Consider the following 19,552-nt stretch of genomic DNA (forward strand, 5'->3'; position numbering starts at 1 on the left):
CTGCGACCTTGCAGGCCTAAGATTCCACATCTGGTATTCCTTTCAGTGCTCTTGCCTAAGATGCAAATTACACAGTCAAAGAAAGTCATTTCCCTGCAATCATGTGACTTTAACCCTTTGTTTCCTTTAACACACATCCTTCGGGGATCATTTATCAAAGCCTCGCAGCTGCAAAACTGCTGCATAAATACTGCACCAAATTATGATAAATTTGGTGCTGACACCCCCCGTCCCCCCCCCCCTCTCCTTTGGCATTGGGGAGACCTGGATAAATAACCCTCTTTGTGTGCTAGAACTCACTATAAATCTTAACCCCCTTCACCACTGAAAAGCCCGGCAGCACTTTGTACACCATGCATTGCAAATAAAGACATACAATACAATTGCAGGTATTTCCAGCACTGAAGAGTTTTAGTAGAGCTGTGCTGGTAAAGCATTTGTGCTTCAATTATGTAACATGAAACTTTTTATTGCATTGTAATTTATAATCATTAAACATCAAGGAGTCGGTTAACTTTTCCAGATTTTCTACCTTAATTGCCCTCTCAATGTAAAGAAAAGCTCTCGTGTATCCACAGTAGTTATGAGGAAGCATAGGTAATGAAGAGACCAGCACTCGGTCTTAAATAGACAATGATCTACATTTTGTAGTCTTACTGAGGACTTTTCTTAAGATATAATAGTGCTGTTCACCAAATCCCTAAATACCCCGGCCAAGGAAGCGTGCAAAAAGCAGCCACTTCTGCTGTTAGGAGAGGGACGTAAACAAACCCGCCCCCAAGCCTGCCCCCAAGTGTCAGTGACGTGAGAACTAATAATAGTATTAACTTAATTCAAGACACTATGGACAAAGAAAGAAAAGTAAGGAAATATAACATAAATAAAGGGGCAAATCAAGGTGAGAACAAGTAGCCCATATGATTGGAGATAACAAGCATGCTGGGTGTTTCAACCCATAAAACTTCATAGTGCATAAGAGTCCAAACGTGGGGAGCTGGGAGATACTGGGATATGGACCACCAGCCATCTCAAGCCTGGTCCTATATTTGTTAAGCCAGTTAGCCCAAAATACAATAGCATGGACTGGACAAGCCTCACAGGTAAAGGAACACATGGGTTAACTCCTCAAGTGAAATTACTGGTGCAAAATTCCAGATACCAGAAACTTGGTTCGCCATACAGATATAGGAATTAAGAGTACAAGAGAGCTCCATGATCCGAGACAAAATGGGTATATCGTAAGTAAAGTCTCCCAGGCACCTCAGTGACAATCACCCGGTCGAGGAAGGAAGTAGAGTCCACATAATGGCAATCAAGACTGGGGAGGCTTCATACTTTCCTGGTAGTGAGGTTCATACTGTACCTGAGATTTCAAACCATCATCCGGCAAGTTGTATATAGTCCAAGGGATGATTGTAACAATCTCCCAACACTGTTATAAATACTATCCCGAGAAAATTAGAGAAAACATCTCGGGTAGAGCGAGTCATTAAGTTCCAAAGGAGAGATTGTATAAAGGACATTTACCTATGTCTCCTCACTTTTCTGTAGTTAATTTGAGCGATTGCCACCAAGCTGGAGGAGATATGTGATCAATGACTATATATTTCAATCTGAACCCCTTCTGTCTACATCTGCGACGCCTGAAAGGGTTTCCAAAGAGCTGCTCCCCTCTGCACAGAACTAGTGTGCTAAGGGTTAATATCTGTGTTTGCTTACTGCTATGTGGTTGTCAACCCTGCCCACTGGAATGTTAATGACCCAGGACTTTGAAACCACAGCTGTGTTCAATCTGAACCCCTTCAGTCTAAATCTGCGTTCCACCTAAGGCCGCACTTACAGTGCTGGCGACGGCGACCGATGACGTCACCCGTCGTCGTCGCCACCCGCGATAGTTGTAAATTCTTTTTTAGCGACGGTCGCCAGTGATGTCACTAAAGGGGGTGGGCCGTGCCATTTGATTGGTTTAGAGACAGTCAAATGTGGCGACTGTCTATAAAAAATCAAATAGACTCGGCTACCAATTTTCCAGATGCTCCGTCGCCGTAACGCTTAGTATAAGCGCTGGCAACTGAGTCAATTGTCTTGTTTTCGAGCGACGTCGCGTCGCCGTCGCGGGCACTATAAGCGCTGCCTTAGGTGGACAGCCTTTGGCGCAGCCAAAGGGTGTGAGCCGTTTGCTGCCGTTCAAAGATGTTTTGTAATGTTAAAGCTGCTCTATTTTAATCTTAAACTCAGCAGCCCTTTTATCCCCTGTACCCAATTTTCCAAGTCTGTCCATGAAATGTCTGTGAATTGACTGTATAACCTCTGTTCATTTAATGTAACAATGTATTGTTATTCTTAACGCTATGCCCAGAACATACTTGAAAACGGGAGGTAACTCTCAATGTATTACTTCCTTGTAAAACATTTTATAAATAAATATGGTAAAAATGGAGAAAGTGTGTGACCACGTGTTGCTCACTTTTTTTATCCTTCCTTTGAAACTGCTCTGTCTTGCCCATGCTCCTGAGCCCACAAGGCAGGGTGATGGCATAGACCACAAACTGGCAAGAGACCCAGTGTTTTATCTGATCAGGGAAACCTTGATGGGGTGTTAAAAAAAAGCACAGAGACTATTTGTATCTGCATGTGTTACAGGAGACACAGCAGTAACCGCCAGGCTTCAGAGAGGTGGTATCCTTAATAGATGAGTTGGCAGCTTGATAGATTGTCCGATTTTAAAGCTCATCAGAGGTTTCTTATGTAGTAGGGTCCATAAAGATAAGGTGCCAGTCATAGCCTGCTTGATATCTGGCGAGGCTGTGGTGTACATAGTAACGATCTTTAACAGTGAAGCTCTGGTTGAGCGGGTGATAGCATATAACCTATAAAAAAAAGATCTTTGTCTTGCTTAGTTAATTTTCTGTTGTTTTTTGGAGGATGTTACAGGTAATTAACGCAAAGAGTAAAGTGTGAGGAATTGAATGTATTTTTCAGAAAGGAGTCTCTTGCTTAAGAAGGGCAGTATGTCGTCATGTTCCTTATTGATTTATATTGCAGCTTACTTTTTTCCATGCATTGTGACGTCATGGCATTTTACGAACATATATTTCACATACTTCCAAGCACTCATCCACATTTAAATCTGCGATAAATGCAATAAGGAGCTAATACAATGAATAATCAAGGCCGACAGTTTCATAGCCCACGGTGGTAATAATTAATAGAACATAGTCCCTCGAACTCGCATCTTCATCATGCATGTGTATGTTACAGAGTACTTCCGGAACCATTACATCGTCCAGGTGGGTGCAGCACAGACACAGGGAATCATTGCATGTAAATAATGTTGCATGACAATGCAATGCTGCTTTAACCTTTGCAGTGCTGGAGGTCCGGCTGCAACAGGGTGCCACCCGACCTCCGGCATTTCTGGCCACGTGACCTTTATCCCCTGACTGACGAAAAAGAGAAGTGGAGGGCACTCCACTGCCGTTTCAATGCGGCCGACCTCTCCATTGGTGCAGTCTGCCTGACCAGCCCATGGAAAACAAGCATTTTGCCCTGACTTACTATTTCCGTCATAAGAACCTCTGGCATGCCAGGGCCCATGTGGTACTCAGTGCGTCATTAAGGCACTGAAAAGGTTAAAGATCCACATCCACTTCATAACATATATTGAATTTACAGTGTAGAATTTTTTTAATTTTATTTTAGAATCTTAAACCCAAAAACGTAAGTCTGAAAATGCACCATTGCAATTACAATTACAGCTGGAATGGAGTATGCAAAACCTGCTGCATTATGTTAAAGACCCTGTAAATGTCAGGACTGTTGAAATTGCCCTATATGCTATGGTCATGTACCTGAAAGGGCAGTTGTAGGAGCGAGGTATACTTGTTTTCTTTAGTGCCACTAATAAGATTAGGACCAGAGTAGGTCACAGGCCGACGGTCAGACCCCATGTGTAGTCTTCGTTTCAGCCTTAAGCAGTAACAAGGTGAACATGTATGGTACTCAGACTATAGGGAGTAAAAGATTAAAATAATAATAATAATAATAATGTTTTATTAGTGCAGCAAAGTAAGCCTGACAACAATAATACATTAGGTATTAGGGCACAATTGTTTCTGTGTCATATTTGTGCTTAGCCATTTGTAGCAACTATTGTAGAACTACGGTACTTGTGACTTACGGTATGTGTACCTGTTTTTTTTAATTAAATCTTATTAGTATAATTTATTTGTGAGACACCAATATATGTTGCCGCTTAGTACAATGGGTTATAGAAAATAACATTGTACCACACAGCTGGCTTGAAAACATAATAGTGAGTAGGTTTGGAGATCGAGGGTAAGTGGAGATTATGCTTTAAGCATAATAGGGCGTTACAGGGCGCTAAGTAGGGCGTTACAGGCAATAAGAAAGTATGAGTGTCAGTGATACACTTTATCCGTTGGAATGCTCTTTACTTTTGTTACTATAATAAAAGTTCTATTAGCACAAGTAAAAGAGTTGAGTAGAGGGAGCACGTTGTGGGGTTCAGAAAGGCTTCTTTTGTCAGTCTTGGGTTTCCAGTGATTTGAACTGAGATTGTCAATAGAATAGACTGAGAAGGAGTCCGTGGTCCATTGGGACAATAAAGTGGTAAATGAGATTGAAGTCCCGAAAAAAATGAGTCCAAAAGTGGTGGTAGTTAAGGAAGAATTTATTGCATAACATGCACGCGTATGAATTCATTCAGGTTTGTTTGTATGGACTACGTGAGTGATCTAAGATCTAAGATATATATTTATATTATCTGTTATTTATTTGATTACCACATGTATTACTACTGTGAAGCGCTATGTACACTAATGGCGCTATATAAATAAAGACATACAATACAATACAATACAATCTAACATCTAACAGACTGCTAGTATCATCTCTATCTCAGAGATTTAGATTGAGTAGTTAGAGATGCTGTCACTGAATACACACAGTGGGCATTCCGCCTATTCTCTCTTTTCTAAAATACTAGTCTTAAGGAGAAGATGAGCGATTCTTCCATTGCTAGATATGATGTCCCATCCCCCCAATAGCATCGTTTTTATTTATTTTTGATCTCCAGCTCAATTCTGCCACCTAGTGCGATGAGTCAACATACTTTGTGAAATACACTCAGGCATTTGGGGCAACAGACAAATAGGAGGTCTGTTTGTTTTATTGCCTAGCCTATCCTACGCAAGTCTTGTCTCAGAGGAGGCAATATACAACGAGAGGATCATGGACAAATAATAGCTACATAAATAGGAAACATGGATCCAAGCTTGAAGACATAGCAGCCAATGTTAATGAGACTTCTCCCTCTGCCCCCCCCCCCCTCGTTTCTGAGTGCATGTTCAGTGAATAGCAAAACTGTAAACCACATTTCAGGTGCAATTTACAGTATAGCAATCATCAGATGCCCTGATAACATAAATTATTGACCTGATGGAAAAAAATAGTGCCCATTTGACATTATAACATTTATTATCATTTATTTATAACGTTCCAACCCCATTCCGTAGAGCAGCACTGTATAATAGGGTTATAAACAATAAAATAAACATTAAGATACATTGGTGCAGTAGGTAAGGAGGGCCCTGCTCCAAAGAACTTACAATCTATACAGAAGGTTGCGTGGAAATGCATTTAATAGCATTGAATAAATGTAAACCTATGTTTGACGTGCAGTAGAGGGGACTATGTATGTTGTATTGCAAATAGTGGCTATAATGTTATGTTGAAGGTGAGAGAGTGAACTTTATGCTGCATCTTATAGTGCCAATGTATGAAATTGACTTCACTTATTGTTGCTCATTAGACTGGCTCTCGACAGAGAGAGATATGGGGAGTGTTATAGAAGGTATTACTGTGGAGACTATTACCATGAAATAGCGCACATTTTTGATCTGCTACTTTTTCTTTGCATCCGTGAATTCTGGGAAGTTTGGTTTAAGGTTAACAACTGGAGTTCAAGATATTGCTGCAATATCAAAAATGAAACAAGAAACCTACATCTAACAGAGGTGCAAATTAACATAAAAGGAGCTGCTGTGTCTCTTCAGAACACCTCCTGACATATGAAACAAAATGACTGTACCTCTAATTCAGTGTTTATACAATGTTGTTACACTGATTTCCTCCCCCCCCCCCCAGTATCATGTCTCAAACTGTGCCCCTAACTGATCTGATCTGAAAGCAAGACGTGAAATAAGCAAAAAACAAAACGCTGAATAAAGTGCAATTACTTGTAAAATATGTGAACGCATTTAATGATAATTGAATGCTTCCTGTGAGGTTTTAGAAAACAAAAACAAGTTATTAAGACTAAACAGTAACACAATTCAGCAACACTTAAATGTCATTTCGCAATGAATGAATGAATACATGAATGTATCTGTTTTCAGATATTTGTACAGCTGCGTGGAGATTGTGCTGAGGAGAAATATAGCCGGGAGTCTGGGCTTCAGCATTGTAGGAGGTTCCGAAGACTGCAGCAGGAACAAACCATTCTTTATTAAATCCATACTAGAGGGCACACCGGCATATAATGATGGAAGAATCAGGTAATGATTTATTCTGCGACTTCAAAATGCATTTACAGATCCTGGCATTGTCGCCCTCATTCTATGGAATACCACATACATTTTAATTCAAAGTAGGAGTAGCTGTATGGCCCTGGAGAAGTGTATGTTGGTGGTAAATTGTGATACTGGTTAAATTACCAGCCTGATAGTTCTTCCTAAATTGATTTTTACTGTACAGAGCTTTGTAAACTTCGCAGTTTCACCTGAAGAAGAGACCTGTACTGTTTCAAAAGCTCTGTACACTATAATTTTATCTACGAAGAACATTCATATTGATCCTCTAAAAAGTATCAAAAAAATATAGTCTTTTGCATAATGTTTTGCCGTTCTTAGTATTAATGTTAAACTTTTAAGAGGGTAGACTGGAATATGTGTTCTTTTCCCTGTGTAAAAGCATATTCAAAGATTGTTGTTTCAGGTTAAACAGACATGCAGCTAAGATGAAAAGACCCCCCCAGGCGCCCCTTCTAATCACAAGCTATATCATGGTAGTTAAAAGCTAAATATTCTACAGTGTATGTTAATCAACAATGCTATGATCAATTCCCCAGTGATGGGTATAAGTACATAAACTAGTGGAAAGAAGTAATAAACAGGTTTAAATCCAATCGTGACAAGTGAATAGTGTTACAGTATGTAATAATAATAGTAATAATAATGGTTCACTCTTTTGGTAAAGGAAATAAGTAAAAAACAATTATGTCTGGACTCTATTCTATAGTTGACTAGCTGATATACCCGGCATTGCCTGGGCTTGCAGGGGCGGGGGACGTGGAAGGGCAGGGGGTATGGAGTGGAAGGGCGGGGGGGCAAGGGGCGTGGAAGGGCAGGGGGGGGCAAGGGGCATGGAAGGGCGGGGGGCAAGGGGCGTGGAAGGGCGGGGGGGCAAGGGGCGTGGAAGGGCGGGGGGGCAAGGGGCGTGGAAGGGTGGGGGGGCAAGGGGCATGGAAGGGTGGGGGGGCAAGGGGCGTGGAAGGGCGGGGGGCAAGGGGCGTGGAAGGGCGGGGGCAAGGGGCATGGACGGGCGTAGGGGGGGCAAGGGGCGTGGAAGGGCAAGGGGCGTGGAAGTGCAAGGGGTGCAGAAGGGCGGGGGGCAATGAAGGGCGGGGGGGCGAGGAAGGGCGGGGGGGCGAGGAAGGGTGGGGGGGCGAGGAAGGGCGGGGTGGACAAGGGGCGAGGAAGGGCGGGGGGGCAAGGGGCGAGGAAGGGCGGGGGGGGGCAAGGGGCGAGGAAGGGCGGGGGGAGCAAGGGGCGAGGAAGGGCAGGGGGGGCAAGGGGCGAGGAAGGGCGGGGGGGGGTGAGGAAGGGCAGGGGGGGGGCGAGGAAGGGCGGGGGGCGAGGAAGGGCGGGGGGCGAGGAAGGGCGGGGGGCAAGGGGCGAGGAAGGGCGGGGGGCAAGGGGCGAGGAAGGGCGGGGGGCAAGGGGCGAGGAAGGGCGGGGGCAAGGGGCGAGGAAGGGCGGGGGCGAGGAAGGGTGGGGCGAGGAAGGGCGGGGGGGCAAGGGGCGAGGAAGGGCAGGGGGGGCAAGGGGCGAGGAAGGGTGGGGGGGGGCAAAGGGCGAGGAAGGGCGGGGGGGCAAAGGGCGAGGAAGGGCGGGGTGGGCAAGGGGCGGGGGGGGGCAAGGGGCGAGGAAGGGCGGGGGCGACAAGGGGCGAGGAAGGGCGGGGGGGGCGAGGAAGGGCAGGGGGCGAGGGGGGGCGAGGAAGGGCAGGGGGCGAGGAAGGGCAGGGGGGGCAAGGGGCGAGGACGGGCGGGGGGGCGAGGAAGGGCGGGGGGACAAGGGGCGAGGACGGGCGGGGGGGGGCGAGGACGGGCGGGGGGGGGCGAGGACGGGCGGGGGGGGGCGAGGACGGGCGGGGGGGACAAGGGGCGAGGAAGGGCGGGGGGGCGAGGAAGGGCGGGGGGGGCAAGGGGCGAGGAAGGGCGGGGGGGCAAGGGGCGAGGAAGGGCGGGGGGGGCGAGGAAGGGCGGGGGGGACAAGGGGCGAGGAAGGGCGGGGGGGCGAGGGGCGAGGAAGGGCAGGGGGGGCGAGGAAGGGCAGGGGGGGGCAAGGGGCGAGGAAGGGCAGGGGGCGAGGAAGGGCGGGGGGGGCAAGGGGCGAGGACGGGCGGGGGGGCGAGGACGGGCGGGGGGGCGAGGAAGGGCGGGGGGACAAGGGGCGAGGACGGGCGGGGGGGGGCGAGGATGGGCGGGGGGGCGAGGAAGGGCGGGGGGGACAAGGGGCGAGGAAGGGCGGGGGGGACAAGGGGCGAGGAAGGGCGGGGGGGGCGAGGAAGGGCGGGGGGGGCGAGGAAGGGCGGGGGGGGCAAGGGGCGAGGAAGGGCGGGGGGGCAAGGGGCAAGGAAGGGCGGGGGGGCAAGGGGCGAGGAAGGGCGGGGGGGCGAGGAAGGGCGGGGGGGGCGAGGAAGGGCGGGGGGGCGAGGAAGGGCGGGGGGGGCAAGGGGCGAGGAAGGGTGGGGGGGCGAGGAAGGGCGGGGGGGCGAGGAAGGGCGGGGGGGACAAGGGGCGAGGAAGGGCGGGGGGGCGAGGGGCGAGGAAGGGCAGGGGGGGCGAGGAAGGGCAGGGGGGGCAAGGGGCGAGGAAGGGCAAGGTGGACAAGGGGCGAGGAATGGTGGGGGGGCAAGGGGCGAGGAATGGCCTGGGGACAAGGGGCGAGGAAGGGCGGGGGGGCCAAGGAAGGGCGGGGGGCGAGGAAGGGCGGGGGTGACAAGGGGCGAGGAAGGGCGGGGGGGCGAGGAAGGGCGGGGGGGACAAGGGGCAAGGAAGGGCGGGGGGGCAAAGGGCAAGGGGCAAGGAAGGGCAGGGGGGAGAGGAAGGGCGGGGGGGACAAGGGGCGAGGAAGGGCGGGGGGGACAAGGGGCGAGGAAGGGCGGGGGGGTGAGGAAGGGCGGGGGGGGCGAGGAAGGGCGGGGGGGGCGAGGAAGGGCAGGGGGGCAAGGGGCGAGGAAGGGCGGGGGGGCAAGGGGCGAGGAAGGGTGTGGGGGCAAGGGGCGAGGAAGGGCGGGGGCAAGGGGTGAGGAAGGGCAGGGGGGGCAAGGGGCGAGGAAGGGCGGGGGGGGCAAGGGGCGAGGAAGGGCGGGGGGGCGAGGGGCGAGGAAGGGCGGGGGGGCAAGGGGCGAGGAAGGGCGGGGGGGCAAGGGGCGAGGAAGTGCAGGGGGGGCAAGGGGCGAGGAAGGGCGGGGGGGCAAGGGGCGAGGAAGTGCAGGGGGGGCAAGGGGCGAGGAAGGGCGGGGGGCAAGGGGTGAGGAATGGTGGGGGGGCAAGGGGCGAGGAAGGGCCTAGGGGCGAGGAAGGGCGGGGGGGCAAGGGGCGAGGAAGGGCAGGGGGGCAAGGGGCGAGGAAGGGCGGGGGGCAAGGGGCAAGGAAGGGCCTGGGGGCAAGGGGCGAGGAAGGGCAAGGTGGACAAGGGGCGAGGAATGGTGGGGGGGCCAAGGAAGGGCGGGGGGGCGAGGAAGGGCGGGGGGGCGAGGAAGGGCGGGGGGGACAAGGGGCGAGGAAGGGCAGGGGGCGAGGAAGGGCGGGGGGGGCAGGGGGCAAGGGGCGAGGACGGGCGGGGGGGCGAGGAAGGGCGGGGGGGCAAGGAAGGGCGGGGGGGACAAGGGGCGAGGACGGGCGGGGGGGGGCGAGGACGGGCGGGGGGGCGAGGAAGGGCGGGGGGGACAAGGGGCGAGGAAGGGCGAGGAAGGGCGGGGGGGGCAAGGGGCGAGGAAGGGCGGGGGGGCAAGGGGCGAGGAAGGGCGGGGGGGCGAGGAAGGGCGGGGGGGCGAGGAAGGGCGGGGGGGACAAGGGGCGAGGAAGGGCGGGGGGGCGAGGGGCGAGGAAGGGCAGGGGGGGCGAGGAAGGGCAGGGGGGGGCAAGGGGCGAGGAAGGGCAAGGTGGACAAGGGGCGAGGAATGGTGGGGGGGCAAGGGGCGAGGAATGGCGGGGGGGCCAAGGAAGGGCGGGGGGGCGAGGAAGGGCCTGGGGACAAGGGGCGAGGAAGGGCGGGGGGGCCAAGGAAGGGCGGGGGGGCGAGGAAGGGCGGGGGTGACAAGGGGCGAGGAAGGGCGGGGGGGCGAGGAAGGGCGGGGGGGACAAGGGGCAAGGAAGGGCGGGGGGGCAAGGGGCAAGGAAGGGCAGGGGGGAGAGGAAGGGCGGGGGGGACAAGGGGCGAGGAAGGGCGGGGGGGTGAGGAAGGGCGGGGGGGGCGAGGAAGGGCAGGGGGGCAAGGGGCGAGGAAGGGTGTGGGGGCAAGGGGCGAGGAAGGGCGGGGGGCAAGCGGTGAGGAAGGGCAGGGGGGGCAAGGGGCGAGGAAGGGCAGGGGGGGCAAGGGGCGAGGAAGGGCGGGGGGGGCAAGGGGCGAGGAAGGGCGGGGGGGCAAGGGGCGAGGAAGGGCGGGGGGGCAAGGGGCGAGGAAGTGCAGGGGGGGCAAGGGGCGAGGAAGGGCGGGGGGGCAAGGGGCGAGGAAGTGCAGGGGGGGCAAGGGGCGAGGAAGGGCGGGGGGGCAAGGGGCGAGGAAGGGCAGGGTGGACAAGGGGCGGGGGGGCAAGGGGCAAGGAAGGGCGGGGGGGCAAGGGGTGAGGAATGGTGGGGGGGCAAGGGGCGAGGAAGGGCCTAGGGGCGAGGAAGGGCGGGGGGGCAAGGGGCGAGGAAGGGCAGGGGGGCAAGGGGCGAGGAAGGGCGGGGGGCAAGGGGCAAGGAAGGGGCAAGGGGCGAGGAAGGGCGGGGGGGCATGGGGCAAGGAAGGGCGGGGGGGCGAGGAAGGGCGGGGGGGGGCAAGGGGCGAGGAAGGGAGGGGGCGGCAAGGGGCGAGGAAGGGCGGGGGGGGCAAGGGGCGGGAGGGGGCAAGGGGTGAGGAAGGGCGGGGGGGCAAGGGGCGAGGAAGGGTGGGGGGGCAAGGGGCGAGGAAGGGCGGGGTGGGCAAGGGGCGAGGAAGGGCGGGGGGCAAGGGGTGAGGAAGGGAGGGCGAAGGGCGGGGGGGCGAACGGCGGGGAGGGCAGGGAGGGCGAAGGGCAGGGAGGTCGAAGGGCAGGGAGGGCAGGTAGGTCGAAGGGCAGGGAGGGCCGGGAGGTCGAAGGGCAGGGAGGGCCGGGAGGTCGAAGGGCAGGGAGGGCCGGGAGGTCGAAGGGCAGGGAGGGCCGGGAGGTCGGAGGGCCGGGTGGTCAAAGGTCAGGGAGGGCCGAGACGGTGAAGGGCAAGGAGGGCGAAGGGCAGGGAGGGCAAAGGGCAGGGAGGGCCGGGAGGGCGAAGGGCAGGGAGGGCCAGGTCGGAGATCCAGGAGGTCGAAGGGCAGGGAGGGGCGGGAGGGCAAAGGGCAGGGGGGGGGCAAAAGGCAGGGGGGGGCAAAGGGAAGCGGGGGGGGGCAAAGGGCAGGGGGGGGCAAAGGGCAGGGGGGGCAAAGGGCAGGGGGGGGGTCAGGGACGGGTGAATGAACCCATTCCCCTGCGTTTCCTTACCTTGCATTCGGCCGCGCTCCTCCTCTTCCTCCGGGTACCGGCCACCCTCCTCCTCCACCTCGGGCTCCTCCGCGTTGTCCGTGACCCCCGGCGAGGCTGAGACGCTCCGGTGAGGAGGTGCTGTGCCCCGCCGTTGAACATGCCCTTCACGGTAGAGGCAGAGAGAGCCGGAGGAGCACTCTCGGGGATGGGGAGCTGGGGGAGCGGCCTGTGAGAGCCGCAGAGAGCGTGCTCTGTGTGTGGGGGAAGGGGATTTGGAGTGGGAGCGGTGTGTGGGAGGGAGAGCGCTGGGGAAGTGTGAGAGCGCCGGGGAAGGGTGTGAGCCGGGGAAGGGAGCTGCCTGTGAGAGGTGAGAGCCGCAGAGAGCGTGCTCTGTCTGGGGGAGGGGGGATTTGGAGTGGGAGGTGAGAGCCGGGGGGAGGTGAGAGCCGGGGAAGGGAGTGGCCTGTGGGAGGTGAGAGCAGGAGAGAGCGTGCTCTGGGGGGCCAATGAGAGCCGTGGGGGGCGAGACACAGGGGGGGGGGGGGGGGTGAGACACACCGGCCAATGAGAGCCGTGGGAGGGCGGGCGGACCGACGGACCAATCAAATGGTCTCCAGACACTCACACACAAGATTTTCGAAAATATATATCTAGATGTAGAGTAAGGGATTTTATCTTGTGTATCCTCTGAGTCAGTGTGTGATTTTTAGGGCAAATCGGACTCCTAGATCTTGCTTTCAAACTAATTTCAGCAGGTCTCTCTCTGTAAGATGTAGATGCTCAAATACGTCAACCATAGACTCTACGCGTTTCGCCCACAGCTTTGGCAGGTGTCTAAATTAGACTCCTACCGCAGCTGTGAGTAAAACACGCAGAGTCTATGATCGTGTGTTTGATTGGAGGACCAGAGAGAGGTACCAAGCCCAGAAACACGCAACCCAAAGTGACGTGGGTGATCCGAGGATAGTGGTGAGATCACTCTCTGAGCCAGGAACCAACTCTCACAGATGTCACCATTGACATATGTTTTTAAGAATTGTTGAATGTTTTTGAAGATTTATGAATGCACATTTTAAAGTTATCATTAAATGTCCATATAAAGTTTAGACCATCTTAACTAGTGGTCTTTTCCTCTATTCTTTATATGTCGCAAGCGTCTACCTCCTACAGAGACGCTGAAATTAATTTGAAAGCAAGATCTAGGGGTATTATTCGCCCGAAAAAACACACGCTTTTGACCCTTAGGGGCTATGTGACGCTACACTATGTGAGTTCAAATCCCTTATTCTACAATCTACATCAACTATACAAAAGAGTACAGACATACTACTGTTCCATATTGTTGTCTTATTTCGTTCAGTTAATATCTGCGCTTTCCACATCCAATAAAGATCTCCAAAGAAGAACTGCTTGGATGGTTTCCTTGGGTTTGAGCAGTGGTACCAAAAGAGTGATATCTATTGAACCATTATTGCTATTATTATTATTATTATATAACACAATTCACTTATCACGGTTATTTATACCTGTTTATCTTTCCACTAGTTTATGTACTTGTACCCATCACTGTGGAATTGATCATAGCATTGTTGATTAACATACACTGTAGAATATTTAGCTTTGAACTATAATGATATAGCTTGTGATTAGAAGGGGCGCCTGGGGGGTCTTTTCATCTTAGCTGCATGTCTGTTTAACCTGAAACAACAATCTTTGAATATGCTGTTTCACAGGGAAAAGAACACATATTCCAGTCTACCCTCTTAAAAGTTTAACATTAATGCTAAGAAAGGCAAAACATTATGATAAAAAGTACATTCGTTGTCGATTTTTATACTTTTTAGTGAATCAACAGAGCTTTTGAAACAATGCAGGTCTCTTCTTCAGGTGTCCTGTGAGGTTTACAAAGCTCTGTAAAGTATAAAGAACTATCAGGTTGGTCCCTTAAAATGTATCACAATTTACCACAAACCTACAATTCTCCAGGCCCAATACAGCTACTCTGGCTATAAAACGGAGTCCAGACACACTGTACCATATTGTTGTCTTTCTTATTTCCTTCGGTTAATATCTACACTCCACAAATCCAACGAAGATAAACAGATATGCAATAGTTCTTATCTTTATCTGCCAAAACATTGTATTTTCATTGTGCTGTGAATTTTGTCCCGTTTTTATATTTTGTTGTTTGGAAAGCAAGCTCCGTGTTAACATGGATGCAGCCTCCTCAATTCCTTTACATTATTCTAGTGCCGTTTTTTAATCTCTTGGCTCTTAAAATAGACCACAAACTATTACTAGATCTTGAGCAAGAAGGTTGACATTTTATCAAATCACTTCACTTCCAAAGTAGTGTCTCAAGCCACAGGAAGAAATTAATTGTACGCCATTTGAAGTATTTAACTTTTTGTATATGAGAAGCCCACTGACGTGAACTGAGTGACCCTCTGATGATGCACTAAATATAAACACATATAGTATCGCACGACAATGCGTTTTGGTACAAACCATGTTTGTTTGATATTTTAATAGCTGTATTTATTTATATAACTACAACTGTGTTCTGTGTACCGAATGCTCCCCTGGTTAATGCACTGACGCACAGATATTTAGCACTTGTGTGATAACTTGGCAGCACAAAGCTATAAGCTTTATTTTGAAAAACTCAGGGATAAAGCATTGAGCTGGTGTTAAATGGCAATATTTATTCCTCTTCACCCTTGATTGGGGTGAGAGAACAGCTTCACCACAGGCCATACAGAAGGTTTGATTTGTTTAGGGGCAGCAAAACTGTATTTTGGCATTTTTTTCACCTAAAAGCTGCCGTTTTAAAATATATATATTTGTGTCCCATTAAATATGTGCATCAATACAATCTGCACACTGACAAGTGATTAGCTAAGCTGCAGATCGATCTGTTTTCCTGTAATCGATCGCTTGCTCGGGGTTATTTAATTCAGTTCTTGCACAGCATTTTGGGCAATGTAGTCCTGGGATATGATTGACTGGGCAGTTACTAGATACAATTGGTTCACTGCTAGAGAGAGGGCGGGGCTCAACGGCCAGAGACTATCAGAAGGGGAAGGGGCTGTCACTTTGCAAATGCTTCCTACATTAGAAACATTAAACATTTCTTTAAAAAAAAAATTTTAATTTTAAATGCTACAAGTATGTTCTCATAGAGTACAGAACTGATTTATTTAAAAAAAACAAAAAAAAAAACACATGTAGGATATTGCTTGAACTGCTGCTTTAAAGACAAGCCCCTGACTTTCCCCTATGTTCCTACATATAATATTACTTTTTTTTCTTTCCCCCCAGGTGTGGTGACATCCTCCTTGTTGTGAATGGAAGATGCACATTAGGGATACCGTACCATTGCTTAGTAAGGATGTTGAAAAAAATAAAAGGGAGAGTTGCACTTACAATAGTGTCATGGCCTGGATCCTTCCTGTAGGCAGTCTTTAATACCCAGAAGACGAATTCCATATAACACACATTCCAGATTCAATGTCTACTTAATACTTGGTTTTAGTTCCTATTAACATGTGCATTGTTTGTCAGTTTTGGATGTAAATGAACACTTCTGTGTTAAGTGTGCATGCAAGGAAATGCAGTTTTGAAATTCCCGAAGTCAATCCATTTTACATCTTTACTAACAGAGATTTTACTGTTTTAGATGTACTTTGTGTTGTCTTTTTTAGGATGTTGACAAACTTGGTCTATGGTTCTTCAAAGTCTTGGCAAGCGACTCATACACTCCAATAGCACTAAATGTGTTAAAGTCATCAGTTCTGTACACCAGATCGCTCTGGACTCCATGTTCATGGCCTATATAGAAAATGGTACAATGATGAGATACTATTACTGTGGAAGCAGCTGGTAATCGTTTGGCATTACTGGTGTCATTTGTCACATTGTATTGTATTGCGATTCTTCACTGACCTGTTCCATGACCAAACTCGTTGCCATTTGTATGGTCAAAATACAGTTTCACAATACATTTTTAAGCAATGCTGTTGGCATCTGTTTTGTGGTGTATAAACCTTACACCTTTTCTCAGTACAAACTTATCTTTACATTGGTGTTGGTACTAAGTTGACACTTGGTTATGCCACCGTACCGATATAGTAGTAGAATGCAAATGTAATGGCATAGTATGTAAATGTAGTCAAATACTGTATGTGGTTTACCTATCCAAACCTGTGTGGCAAATCAGATCCTACAGTAAATATCATTCCCCAAATGTCAACAAAGGGTGGTTAGCAATTCAGAAGTCTTTGATGGGCAGGGGGCTTAAAAGAGAATTTCACCAACAATTCATGAGAGTCAAACTGAACTAATGGGTAGACAATATAATTTTATTTGTTGAGTGATGTAGCTCACTCACGAAAAAAATCTGGATTGACACTTCTATATATATATTTTTGTATATTAGTTAGACTGGTGTGTTGATGACATGGCAAAGTATCCAAACAACTAGTGGTACGTTCAACCAACAGATGTAGTGTTGATGAATATCTCATCTCTCCCGTCTTTTCCTTCTAGGAGAGAACTGCAACTACGGGAACAATAATGGGGAATAATAATATTTGTTGTGGTGCTGCCTTCAAACAGAGACACAAATCATTGTTTATAAAGGGGATAGCACAAAACGTGAAGATGTCTCTGGTTTGCAAGAGTACCTTTTACGCCCTCTTTCCAGTAATTATTTCTGATCCCCATCCACAGGGAGAGAAAGTTCTTTTGTCTTGGCATTTTTTGTAAAGGTCTACAACTCAGATTGCATTTAGCAGCGCAAGTTACTGTTTCCTAATTGGTGCTCTTTGGTCATCCAGAATAGTAAATTAAATGAGCCCTGCACGGTCAGCTCCCTATTGTATCCAGCAGGGAGACAACATGGATTTGATGTATCCAAATACTGGTGCCGCCAAGTCTGATGCCTAGTAAACATCCAAAGGAATTTTATAAGGTGAAAAGATATTGACACATTCCACTTAAACTGCAGTAGAAATACTGCTGTTCTGATGGGAGCCTGCATACTGTATTTATATTTAAAAATGTTTACTGTGAGCTAAATAATAGGAAATAAAGCACTTTCATTTAATTTTCCATTTGTAACTCCAACTTAAACACAATTACAGTACGTTATGCTGGATAGAAAGTGACTTCACTGTACGCAATGCATCTGCTTGTCTCCCACAGCGTTCCCAAGCCAGATTACTGTCCCCTAATAAATTGTAGACATGCATTCTGGGTAGTGCCATGTAAATGAGCCCTCTCGGCATGTAGATAGGAAGCAAAAAGAAGTGACACTACACATCAGCATGTCCTTACCAACACTTTAACCACTAGACGTGACAATGGGCTAAATTGGACGGGGTCGGGCCTGTGGAAGACAGATAAATCTGAAACCTGCCCATTGTCACCTACTGGTCAAAGGGTCAATGTGTTCCCTAGGCAGAAAATCTAGATGTGATTGCTCTCAGTAGAGAAAAACACTTTTGTGGTTGTATAAAAACAGTATAAAATAGTAGTGTATCACAAAGACAAACGGTCATAAGAAAGTAGAATACAAATTCCTTGCAGCTTAAAAGGTATAAACATTCAACATCGTAATAAAATACTGTTTATGATAACTAATATGTGCCCGGCAAACCATACGAAGATAGTACTACGTCAGACTTCTGGTGGGGCGGTCCATCCTCCGTGGTAGGATCCTCTTATACCGGTCAGCAACTTGAATCTATTTATTATACAAAAATAAAAGAGGATAGATGAACACATCAAGTGCAAAGGTCTATTCATAGGCCATTTAATAATGTATGCCAGACAAGATGCACAGCATTCTTTCAGAAGTCCCTTCCTCAGGTGCGTGAGGACCAATCCTGACCTTGTATGGAAGGTCGTAAATCCTTAAGGCAGAAATAAAATACGGGATAAACAACTATGGTTTGCCTGTATGAAAACAGGCTTACAAACGAAAAGTAGCTACATAAACAGAAGATCCAGTGTATTTAGAAACGATTGTTTTAATGCATTAATATTCCTGTCCTACTTTGTACCTTTGTTTCAACAATGCAATCACAACCCTTCAGAGTCACTTCCAGGACCAAAATTACACAACAGCGGTGACGTGTTTAAGGCGTTAAAAATAAGCAATTGACATCTTTTTTTTTTTAATGTAATTCAGACACCTATAAATATTTTCATGTACTTTTTAAAATTTAGTTTGTAAGATAAAATGTGGAAGCTCCTCTTTTATTCATTAAAATCAACAGTGGATAACTATCCAAGTTGGTAAACAGAGCGTAAATTATAGTGTTAAAATGGTGTACACTGAGTCAGAAGTAATTACTCCACGGAAAGTTCTGTCATGAAATGTGACATACAGATGTAGCATTGTTCTCTCTGGTATGATACTGTATGTTCGGGTGTGCTGGGATGTACTTGGCCAACACTGCCATGGAATTGTATGTATATCTTTGTATTCTAAATGTATACTGGATTATAATGATATACTACTGGGCCAACACTGCCACCCAATCACATGTAAACCATTGTATTCTGAATTATACTGGGATATGGTGTGTGATCGGGGGGCAGGGAGGTGGAGGAAGAGAGAAGAGGGGTGCTGCATTTGTAGTTAAAGGAGATGGGGAGAGACGATTTATCCTCCAATCAAAACAAGTTGTGTAATGATTAAAGATTACCACGTACAAGTCAACAATTTGTAGTCTATCCTGGAGCAGGCACTTCGATTCCCCATCACCATTAGTCACACTCGAGACGGTGCCGAAAGTGGCCATTTAAATTGCAGTTACAATAAAAACATGCACAGGCAGTTTACCCAGGGAGAATGTAGTCCATACTGAGCACGGCATACACTGTATACTGCTGCTCTGGATCACTTTAACAAGTAATAAAACAAGCCCAGAGATCACAAGACGGGCCCAAGTTATTTTCAATACAAACAACTTGTACCTGTCTCATTGTTGTATTCCTTCTGACAAACACTGTTGTCTTAGCCATAGTCTTCCAAGGGTCTCTCCTTCAGTGCTATTTACAGATCAACTGTTTTGTATTTGTATCATGTGACGTGTAAATTAAAAGTGTGATGTTCGGTTGGTAAGTGCATGTCACAGGCTATTGAAAATATTTTTCTAATCTAGGTAGGGGTTTCTACAAACACATCAGAATAACTTTGTTGAATATTTCTTCTCATGTGACAGATTATTTTTTTGTAAAAGTATTGTTTCTTAAAATGTGTAAAAGTGAATGAAATTATATCTGCTGTCAATAAAAGTCAACTTCATTTATAATCTAAATCTCTGTGCTTTTTTATATTTATATGGTCCTACATCAAACCGTTTGAGTACTAGAGGAGTATAAAATTCTAGGTCCGCGTAATTGCTTACAAAAGTTTGACCAGTAACAAAAGGGAGCTTGTAGATCAGGAGTGGTCAACTCCAGTCCTCAAGGGCCAACAACAGGTCAGGTTTTTTGGGTATCCCAGCTTCAGCACAGGTGGCTCAAT

General features: G+C 49.0%; 1 protein-coding gene across 3 annotated transcripts in view; it reads left to right on the top strand.

Annotated features, from left to right (window-relative positions):
* Positions 1-19,346, top strand: part of LNX1 (ligand of numb-protein X 1) — a 163,147-nt gene extending 143,801 nt beyond the window's left edge. For all 3 annotated transcript variants that reach the window (XM_075566582.1, XM_075566589.1, XM_075566594.1), the window contains 2 exons: positions 6,420-6,578; positions 15,337-19,346. In XM_075566582.1, the coding sequence (XP_075422697.1) occupies positions 6,420-6,578; positions 15,337-15,472 (295 nt within the window). In that variant the 3' untranslated portion in view covers positions 15,473-19,346. The remainder of the gene's footprint in view (positions 1-6,419; positions 6,579-15,336) is intronic.
* Positions 19,347-19,552: the final 206 nt, after the last annotated feature.

The sequence above is a fragment of the Ascaphus truei genome, chromosome 1 (assembly GCF_040206685.1).
Source record: "Ascaphus truei isolate aAscTru1 chromosome 1, aAscTru1.hap1, whole genome shotgun sequence".
In the NCBI taxonomy this organism is placed as follows: Eukaryota; Metazoa; Chordata; class Amphibia; order Anura; family Ascaphidae; genus Ascaphus; species Ascaphus truei.